We start from the raw sequence: 10952 nt of genomic DNA, 5'->3' as shown, positions 1-10952 counted from the left end.
CAAGATGGCAGGCTGCAGGGTTGTCTGTTTTTTGTTGATTTTTACAGTTTTATGCCTTGTATCTCGATCTAATGCTGATTTGTTCGACACACTTCTTAGGGATGCATCGCCATGTGTAGATTTGTGCACTGATACTTATTCACCTCATACAAATGAAAAGGTATAACCAATTACTGTTTTGTTGTTATGGACTAACGAAGCAACTTATGTAGGCCTATACGGTCTCAGGAGTTACGCACAGTCATGTCATTGTTGTTTTGTTGACAGGAACTGGTCGATTGGTTAATTCCTGATGGTTGCAGTACAGACTTGTATGTTCATTAGCAGCTTTCTAGTTTTCATACTGTAACTCTCTGTATCGAGCAACACGAAGTGTTGTGAGAGTTATGGGGAATAACTGTTCCTAATGTGTTGGATCGACAGTAAGCCACATTTACAGCTTCTTCACATGCGGATTAAATCGGCCCTAGCCTAAATCGATGTCAGCTGAGTGGGCCCCATAATCAGCTAACCTGTTTTGAGTTTTTCAAACCAGAAACGATCCATGTCAACTTCACAAATTCACAAAATAAATACATTTTCAGACACTACACCCACTGTGGCCATAATCTGCCTGTCACCATATTGATCACTTGCAAGAACAAACGAGACTGAAGGCAATGAATATTGCCATCTGACGACAGGGAGTGAACCAGCCAAATGAACGACTAGGCTTGCCTAGTGTTACTATAATGATTACCATTATCAGGTATTATCTCCCTTGAACGGCCTTATTTCTTTCGTCGTTCACATTGATCATGTGACTTGTGTGTTCAACTATCAGAACGAGATGGCAGCTACAGTGAGTGCAGGGTCTGAAAATGTATTTATTTTGTAAATTTGTGTGGTTGTCATGGATTGTGTTTGGTTCAGTGAGACTCAGGACAGGTTAGTTGATTATTAGCACCACTCGATTTGTGCTAGGGAATCGAGTGTGAAGATGTGGCAAACGTGGCAAATGTGGCTTGCCTTCAGTCCGACACATTAGAAGCAGTTATTCCCCATAACTGTCCCAACACTTTGTGTTACTCGATGCAGAGAGTTACATTCTGCGACTTATGTCTGTTGTACTCACTGCAAAGCACAGGACCTCTTGTATCTGCGTTTAGTCAAATCTTGTCTCATTGTCAACAGACACTATAGTATAGGCCCCTAGTATGCATTGAGAGACTAGATTAGACTGCTGGTAGAAATGAGCTCCTGTGTTGTTAAGCATGATGGCTATTATTAGATTAATATTGTTTTGTTTTATATATGAACATGCAACTGTATTCAATGGAGCACAAATCATTACATCAGGGATGTGCAAACTGTGGACTGCATTTACAGAATACATGGACATAATTATGTAGAGAGCAAATACTGAGACAGTGTTCAACTGTAAGTGCAATACACTATCATACTGAAGACTGCTTTGTGCTTTAAACAGAACTGGAGAGGGGAGGGAGTGGGGTGGGTGGCTTGATTGTTATTACACATCTACATGTAGTCACACATAGGCATGTATTATGACTTTACCAGTCAACAGGGCAACACTAAATCTGGTTTGTTGAAAAAATAAATGTGAGGATTCCCAGTACCTGCAAATGATGCAAAAAGTTTGTTCTCTAGCAGTAAAGTCCTTGATTAATAATTCCAGTCGGCATTTTAGGAGTCTCAGATGCTCACGCACAGGTTTAGGTGAGATGAGGTGTGGCTGTGGCAAACTAGAGCAAGGAAAAAGGCATGATTTTATGATAGTTGCTAGATTGAATATACATCTTGCAGAGGCGCGTCTGGTTTACCAAGTCAAGCAATTCATTGCTATTGTTCTCTCATAGGCTAGCAGTGTAACGTGTGACCTGATCTCAACCCCACAAACCAGTCTCAAAACACGAATAAAAAGAAAACACCTAAGTTAGTATCTGCCTCTGTGGCTAAAGAAACATTCTGGCTTCCATTTGAACCATATAATAAAGAAATAAAAATATTTCTTTCTGATTGTGTATGGGTGAAAGAAATAGAAAGGTCTGTGGATGGTTGTTTCTTGAGTACGGTGCAATACTGGACTCAAATATATGAATACATGTAAACATATATGTTAATACAGGGGCCTCTATCATGGAGTGGTTAGCAGGCAAGCACACACAATAACTTGGCGCGGGGGGGGGGGGGGGGGGGGGAGTGCAGGGGAACTTTCTCTTGATCTGTTCCATCATTTTTGCAGAGTTATCAGCATGCCAGCTGTAGACGTGGATGTCGACTGTTTTCTATCATGGAATTCTTGGCAGAGCAAAGTGATGCCAATGTAACAAAAGAGCTCTGCCTTTAAAGGTATGTATGTGAAGGTAACAGTTCAACTGAAAGAAAAGCACATCGGGAAGCACTGATTATGTACATTTACCATTATACTTGTTTGATTGTTTGTTTGATTGATGTTTTACGCCGTACTCGAGAATATTTCACTTATACGACAGTGGCCAGCATTATGGTAGGTGGAAACCGGGCACAGCCCGGGGGAAACCCACGACCATCTGCAGGCTGCTGCCAGACCTTCCCACTTACGGCCGGAGAGGAAGCCAGCATAAGCTGGACTTGAACTCACAGCGACCGCATTGGTGAGAGGCTCCTGGGTCATTACGCTGCGCTAGCGTGCTAACCGACTGAGCCACGGAGGCCCCCATTATACTTGTAAATAGTACTTATAAATTGATTACAATATTAAACATCATAATTTGACATATTGGTGTTTCTGCCAATGACAAAGTTGAATACAGTAATTCTTCAACCTTTTCATTTGTTTGCAAGTGTTTATCCAAGCATATTCTGAAGGCATTACTCTGTGTTGACTAATAAAATTATACTCTTTGTGAAGCTCTGAAACTGGCCAATCCAACCAGTGTCTCCAAAATCAAAGAAAAATGTGTATAAGTTGCACTGAAGATTGCTTTTTCATATGTGAAGAGGTTGAGGAATTAGGAAAGCAGAATTGGACGTACATGTGCATACTAGTGTTTGGCAATAATAATTAGCCTTATTTGTTGAGGTGTATGTCGGTATGTGTACATTAGCTGTACATTTTCATGTATAAAATGTAACCTTGTGTGAGTAATGCATGTTAGTTCTGTACAAACCATGCAACTGAGTTGTCTGTCAGCTCCCCCTAGTGGACTATTTTGTACATGCAGATATGATGGAAGCATGTTATATCTTTGCAGCTTGTAGTGATGCTTATGATCAGAGAGACGACTCAGAGGCTTGCCAAACTGGCTGTTCGCATCAGCAACCGTTGTCTCTGAGGAATAAAGATTGGGTGAGGACTACAGACTTCTTGGCTTTGTATTCCACCTGATTTTGTGTTGATTAAAGTTTGTGATGAGACAGGATATAGAGGCCTCCTAGGCTGAGTGGTGAGCATGATAGCACAGCAGTGAGGTCGCTGTGAGATCATGCTGGCTTCCTCTCTGGTCATACGAGGAAAGGTCTGACAGAAACTTGAGAATGGTTTCTCATGCCCTTTGCCCTAGTTCCTCCCACCATAACATTGGCAACAGTTGTTTTGTGGGAAGTATTCTTTAGTTTAGCGGAAACGACTAATCAGATAAATACAGGAAATGCATAAACAGTGTATGACCTGAGTAGTATATAAATTCTGCTTACGCTTGTCCTTCAGGCTTTTGCTGTCTATTATATACTTTTAATGGGACTGCGCTGAAAGTTGTGAGTTTAAATCCAATGTCTGCTGTAATGATTGCAAGTTTAAGTTAAAAGGTAAAAAATTTTGGGGCAGTGCCTCAGCCTCTCTGGGAAATCTGGTCTCCTTCGTCTGAAAAACTGACCAGCGACGATTCATGTAAAGGTGAAAAATTTTTGAAAAATCATCAGCAGCAATCAGATAAATCAAATAAATAACTCAGTCAATACCACATTTTGCTACTAGGTTAAACTGAGGCATTCTTGAGAATCGTGTTTAACAGCAATCAAAGAAATAAATAAACAGAAACATGCAGCTGACCTGAGTTAGACAGTCAGTTGTGAAGTAGTATTGTCCCAATTCCTCAACTTTTCACATATGAAAGCACAACTTTCAGAGTAATTTATGCTCATTCTTAATTTGAGTTTGGAGACAAATCTACATTGATTGTATTGGCCAATTTCAGGGCTTCGTAAGAAATAAAATATTATCAGTCTACACAGAATAATGCCTTCAGAATAGGATTACATAAACACCTTCCAATCATGCGAAAAGGTTGAATTACAGTATCTGGTATTACAGGAGCAGCCAGAAGACCTGGACACTCATTTCCTTTACCCGCTGATGTATGTACATAGCTTCTACAGCAACATGTTTGACAAGGTCAAGGAGCACATGACAGTCCAGTGGTCACTGTACATGCAGCAGGACAATGGTCAGTTGGTGGTTGTCCAATCCCAGCCAAGGGAATATATCCGAGAAAACCTGCAAGGTGGGTTTAATGCAGACAGTACATGATTTACATTAGTTTGTTCAGCTTAAAGAAAGACTCCAGGTAAGTAGAACTGTAAGCCAAGTGGAAAGATCGTGCATTGAAGGTTTAATGTTCACATGTACAGTATTTCACCTAATGTTTTATGCATGGATACACTTGTAGAAGAACATAAAGGCCTTAAAATGATGCTTTTTTTGCCAATACACAAGTTTTTCTCATGAGGGATTAAACAAACTTCACAGAAAACCTTTGAAGTGATCCTATATAAAGGTGGATGATTTTTCAGAAGGAAGTAGAATGTATGACTTGAATAAAGTGAGAAGTACTTTAAACCATTTTGGAGTTTTGGAGACTCCAGCTAGCTGTAGGAGTCCTAGAGGCAGCCTTGCCCGTTCAGCAGATATGTGAAGCGTGGTTTCTTTGTGCATTTCTTGGTGGCTTTCTCATACAGGGCAGGGTGGTTCTGCCCTTGTCTTGTGAACACTGTTAGAAACTAAATGTCACAGTATGGCGTAAACCAACAATCAAATAACGAACAAAGAAATACATTTAACTTCCTCAACTTCTTTGCTTATGAAAGAGCAACTTTTAGTGCAATTTATGCACATTTTTAATTTGATTTTGGGTACGAGACTATACTGGTTGGATGGTATTGTGCTGCTTTATCCATTAAGTTAAGAGAAATTATGTAGCAGTAAAAAATATAACGCCAAAGAGCATGTCCATACAAAATTTGACAGTGGATTGTTCATGCAGATTGTTATCCACTTCATTTTCAGGTGATGGATTTAACACTCCATTTCACTTGGAGACAAACTTATTCCCCCTGGACAGCGCTGCCACACCAGACTCCAAGAGATCTCAGTTGCGATCGATCCGGGAAGATGGTCCTTCTAGTTATAGCTTAGCTGTTGACCCGAACAATTTTCAGTCCTCTGATTGGTTGTCATGCATCTCCAGTAAGACAGGGCTGCCGCGGTTAATTCTGACAGGGGTAGTACTGCTGAGTGCTGGGGTGATGATATGGCTGTGCCTGACCGCAGCTAACACAGCCCCAGATCACCACGTCAAAGCTGAGGTGAGAAAGTTTTCCAGTCAGATTTCTAGTAAGTCATCTGCTCACAGTTGTGACTTGCTGCTGACCTCCTGCTGATGTTTCTGTGCATTTTAAGGCAACCTTGAGTACAATTTGTTATCTGGTGGTATGAAAAGATGTGCAGTGTTTATTTATTTATATATTTGATTGGTGTTTTATGCTGTACTCAAGAATATTTTACTTATACTATGGCGACCAGCATTATGGTGGGAAGAAAACGGGCAGATTGCGGGGGAAACCCACAGCCATCTGCAGGTTGCTGACAGACCTTCTCACGTACGGGCGGAGAGGAAGCCAGCATGAGCTGGACTTGAACTCAGAGCGAAAGAACTCAGTTATTTGAAATGATAGTAAATGTTATTTTGAAATGAAACCAACCCCTGAGAATTGATAGACTGCTACACTCATAAGTAACATTATATGTTATCCTCCAGTTTTCTTTTTGATTGTTGAAATTTGCTAATCTATTTTGTAGTGTGTGAAATAAGGCTGAAGCATTTACGCCCCTTATTTACGCCACACAAGGTACTTCATGTAAATATGATTTTGTTTTTGATTCTTATCAGAAACTCAGCATCAATGGTGACCTGGAGTATTTGAAGGAAGCTGAGCTACAGAAGATTATGTCCAGTCTCTACCCACAGGATCCTGCCCAGGCCTCTGCTCTGCCCATCAAGATCCGTGTGGAGAGGGTTTAGAGGGGGTGGAGAGGGTTTAGCTGGGGTAGACAGGGTTTAAACAGTGAAAAAGTAATAGATAGCAGAGAGGGTTGAGATAGGGGGAAGAAGATTTAGACAGGTGAACGGGATTAAGGAGACTTGAGGGGGTTCAGAGGGGTGAAAAAGATTTAGACAGGTTGCCATGGTTTTACGGAGAGATTGGACAGGCTTAACATTGGTTGAAATCAATTGAGAGAGGGTGGACAGGGTTTACATAAAGTGAAGAGGGGGTTTAAGAGCAGAGACTGCAGGGATGGATGTGGGTGAATAAGGTTAATAAAGTGTCAGGGTGTAGGTTGGGGCTTTGAGGGTGAAGGGTGTGTACAGAGATCTAGTAGCAGTCAGCGGGGTAAGAGAGGGTGTACATGACAGATAAAGGAGAGATTGTAGAAATAAGGAGGACAGGACAGGGCAAAAGCAGAACAGGTGTAGATAGAGGTAAGGGGATGTAAACTGGGACAGAAGGGGATGTACACAAGGTCGGGGTGGGGGTATGAGAAGTGTGTAGATCCATGTAGGTGTAGAGTGGTTACAATAATAGGCAAGCAGGATGAACATGTATATGTAGTTTTGAAAAAAAAATATACAGTAAATATGGTATAAATACAGACAAGCACTATATGAAGATGGTGCAAGGGAACTGTGTGTACGTATACTGTAGTATGAGGTCGGGCTAGGGGACAGAACAAGAAACAGAATTCTTAAGACAGCTAGAGTGAGAAAATCAGCTCACAAGGAGAATGGGTATACAGTATATTGTTATTATACCAAAGAATGTGTAGATCAACATAATCGTTATAATAGGGACTTTTACCACAGCAAGATCTGTGGGCTATATTGTGATCTGTTAAGGAATTAGCTGTTTGGCTGTGTGTGATGTTAGCATTGTTTTAGGAGAGGGGTGCATTTGGGTGGGAGACGATGGAGTGGTGATGGTGGTGGGGGAGGGGGGTATGGGTGAGATTTTAGGGTAAGGGAAAGTGAAAGGGAGGACTGGTACTTATTGTAGTCCATAATGTATTTCTTGTTTTATGGTAAAATGGAATTGATTCTAAATTTAATTGTAGATTTTTCAAATACACACCATGTACAAGTAATTGTATAAAAAGAAAAATGTACCTCATACGTTAAAACCTGAATTTGCAGTTGAAAGTAAAGATGAATGTACTAGACTGGTATTGTGTATCCTAAGGCATTCCCATTGCAGACTCAGCCTCGAGGCAGTTTATTATATTGTATTAGAAAAGCTAAGGGCTTAATATTCTGAAGAATGTGGCGTTATTTTGTTAATAATTTCTTGATGTGGTTATGTTTAAAGCTGTTCGTTTTTACATAGCATTTGTCTAGTGGTGAGTGGTGTGTAAGTATGGGGTTAGCTTTTGACACAGGGATTATATTGAGGGGTTTTCTTTTTATTTCATGCTTACAATACTCTTTATTCACTATCCATGAATAAATTCAATGTGGTAGATAGATTCTAGTACATTTTGTAATTCTATTTTGGTAAATGGGTGTCAATAACATGGTTTCATTCCCATTTTTTATCATTGCGCAATTCTATGGCTGTTTAATGTATTCCTATTCCTTCTAGACTTAATGTTCAATGTATACATCGTGTGAACAGTTATGAAATTTGCCATGTGCCGTCATTATTCGAATTATTGCAAGGACATCGGCTTTGTGTAAGAAGCTGTGTGAAGGGGAGGTAACTTGTTACCAAATGAAAGTAGTATATAACCAAGATCAGAAGTGATGGGTGACTTTGTGGGACGTCATCGAAACTGCTCTGGCGTGTTAAATGCTCATGTCTGTTAAATTGCGACGTGAAGAGTCTGTTATCAAAGAATGACATTGATTTTGCAACATGCAGTATGGAATGTTGCTTTATATCTGTGATGAAATTAGCCTTGTCTGATATAAGTTCATGTATTTGCAAAACTGTTTTTGGGTAGAGATCTGACAGTGAAGACACTGTATATTTTTTATTTCATTTCGAAGCATCTATGCTAAATTATTTAGCTTGTTAGTTTACGTGTTGTGATTATTCTGTTAGACAGTCCGGAAGTTGAAGATCAGGTGATCGCTCTAGCGTGGGCCACAAGATGGTTGCTGCACATTGAAACATAGAGATAAAGGCCAGTGTTTTTCACTCCGTCAGCGACCAATAAGTCCTGGTTGTACAAAAAACCATCACGTTAACTCTTTCTAGCTTCCTGGCCGACTAACATAATGGAAACGAAATTGGTTCCTGCCGCTGAGAAGAACAGCCAGCCAGGGAGATTTGCGATGTTCAAATGTTGCAGTCCAATCCTGTGTCGCTGTACACATGTCTAATTCAGATCATGCTTATGGTAGACATTTCCAGCTGCGCTTTTCTTTTGCCTGGCAACTTGCACAATACAAATAATTTAGCTACTGTGGAAAATGCACTTTGGGTAAAGTGAACTGTATTTTTATTCTATGATTTAGGGTTTATATTTAATTTAAAAGTTAGGGTTATACTGTATTGTGGGATGCTGTATCATTATAACTGTGTCACATTAAAGAGACTAAAGTTTAAAACAAGCGTTTTTTTATGCTTTTTTAAATTTTTGTCTACGTAGATCTTATGTTCGAAGATATTTTTGGTCGTGCGGTGGGTTTTTTTTTTAGCTAACATAGCCGAATTAACTTCACAGGTGACCAGTATGGAACGAATTCGGCCAACAAAAAGGGCTTTTGATGTTCGGCAAGAAACTTCGTACTGTCATCTTATTTCTTGATGCAGGGGTCAAACTTTCTCTGTGTGTACACGATTGTTTTGCCTCTGGTTCTTTTCCTTGATGATTGAATTTGAACCGCTCCTCGTAATCCTTGTTTTCAATGGTTTTTGGAGTGTCGAGTTAAATTTCTTGCTTTGGTTAATCTGTTGATCTGTTGATTGGCCAATTTTCATTGAAGAATGTCCGAATGTCGTGGAACGATTCTCCATCATCTCGCCCAATTTGTAGAGTAAATCCTCCTGAGATTGATTTCTAATTTCTCTGTTAATATTCGACTCATGCGGAAATGTGGGCAGATGTAACGAAAAATGGTTGATAAACGTGTGGGAAAGCTATTAAAATGCAGCAAGATTAAAATTAGAATTTAAAATGGTCATTTTTTCCCCAACACACCAGATATTACACATGAACTGCTTCTCGCCAACTCCCGTAATGTCCAATCCAATAAGAATTAAATTAGGTAATTATACACCCTTTTGATTTTGATCCACTCAAGAAAACCTAAAGATTGCTGTTGCAAACGCATACGATGCAAGCGGATTTAGCGGAATCAACCGACTACGGAGGAAGCGAATTAGAATGTTCTTCCCTCTCTCCCACACCAACCCCCAGAGTTTCCCCGCAAACCTGCCTCGCACCAATTCACAAGGGTAATTTAATGTAATAACATCCAACTGAATAAATATTAATTGTGTAATTATATAATGTTTTAATTTTCTTCTCAAGAAACTCTAAAAAAAAAAAAAAATCTGCACCCTCCCTTAAATCTGCCATTGGCCTGTCCCTGTCGACAATGTGGACGCGGGTGATTCTAAGGTGAAAACAACAGGGGAGGCAAGCGTTCGACTGGAATGAGAACGTTTTATTCAATATCTAAGCTGTAAGGATGTGTCTATGTTTTGTCCGATACATAACTGATTCATTTCTTAATCGACGAAGATTACCTCGCTGCACACAACATATACATCAACCTCTACGCAAGGAGGGCATACGGTCATTTAAAAACATCCTTCGACCATTATAACAAGAGCGTTTCACCTTGGTTGTACATTTATGTGTTAAACTAGACATGTATCTTCTTCAGTTATTACGGCATCCGCTTTGACAGTTGTGTGCGATTCGTTTATATCTGGATTAAAACAGACGACAGTTACATTTGGGTAAGTTAACTTGAGACAAAATTGGCAATAGGCCAGATTAAAAATGTTAAAGCATGTTATGGGTTGTACCTGTCTGCCGTAAACTTTCCTGGCTAAAAACATCAACAGATGCAAAATACTTCGCAAGATACGTTTTAACCTGACGTAAAATCCGAATTAAAAATCGCCGGCATTGAAGAACAAAAACTGGAATATGGGAGGTATTCTGAGCGAAAACAGTTCAAAGGCGTTCTTGTCGTATCAGGGGCAAAGCACTGCTAGTATATAAGAGCAATATGGTGAGTGGACCGAACGTCGCGTATCGGGGATGGAGGGAGTGAGAGTGTGTCGTTGAGTCCGCGCTCCCATGAGCGAGGCGCATGAACGTGACGTCACACGTCACGTGAGGCGCGCCAAGGAACCAATGAGCGTCACGCGCGAGAGCAGACCCTTCAGCTTTATTTCGCACCAAAACTGACCATTGGGTGAGCGTTATTTCGCGCCAAATCTGATGTGACGCACAAGAGCCGTTCCTTCAGCCCCATTTTGCGCCAAAACTGACCAATGGGTGAGCTCCGTTTCGCGCCAAAACTGACCATTGGGTTACCGTGCTGTTTTGGCGCCTGAATTTCGTTGACGTCCGCGTTGACGGGGTAAAAAGTAGGTGTGTACAGAGAGTGAAGCTACTTCGGCTATCCTACCTGCCTAGACAACACCAGACCACGCTACGCTGCCATCGTGGCTTACGG

General features: G+C 40.6%; 1 protein-coding gene across 1 annotated transcript; it reads left to right on the top strand.

Moving 5' to 3' along the window:
• On the top strand, positions 1 to 8867 carry LOC135469928 (transmembrane protein 59-like). Its single transcript, XM_064748570.1, has 6 exons — positions 1 to 160; positions 2246 to 2345; positions 3207 to 3331; positions 4295 to 4484; positions 5267 to 5565; positions 6150 to 8867. Exons 1-6 carry the CDS (start codon positions 5 to 7, stop codon positions 6279 to 6281), a joined length of 1002 nt encoding a protein of 333 aa, XP_064604640.1. The 5' UTR covers positions 1 to 4; the 3' UTR covers positions 6282 to 8867.
• The last annotated feature ends 2085 nt before the right edge of the window (positions 8868 to 10952 follow it).

This window comes from Liolophura sinensis, chromosome 7, assembly GCF_032854445.1.
Source record: "Liolophura sinensis isolate JHLJ2023 chromosome 7, CUHK_Ljap_v2, whole genome shotgun sequence".
Lineage (NCBI taxonomy): Eukaryota > Metazoa > Mollusca > Polyplacophora > Chitonida > Chitonidae > Liolophura > Liolophura sinensis.
Note: the sequence above shows the minus strand (reverse complement) of the source record. Positions and strands in the feature narration are given on the sequence as shown.

Coding starts and splice junctions, on each gene's coding strand:
- LOC135469928 (XM_064748570.1), top strand. CDS start 5: ATGGCAGGCTGCAGGGTTGTCTGTTTTTTGTTGATTTTTACAGTTTTA. Junction 4,485..5,266: donor TATCCGAGAAAACCTGCAAG/GTGGGTTTAATG, acceptor CTTCATTTTCAG/GTGATGGATTTAACACTCCA. Junction 5,566..6,149: donor ATCACCACGTCAAAGCTGAG/GTGAGAAAGTTT, acceptor GATTCTTATCAG/AAACTCAGCATCAATGGTGA.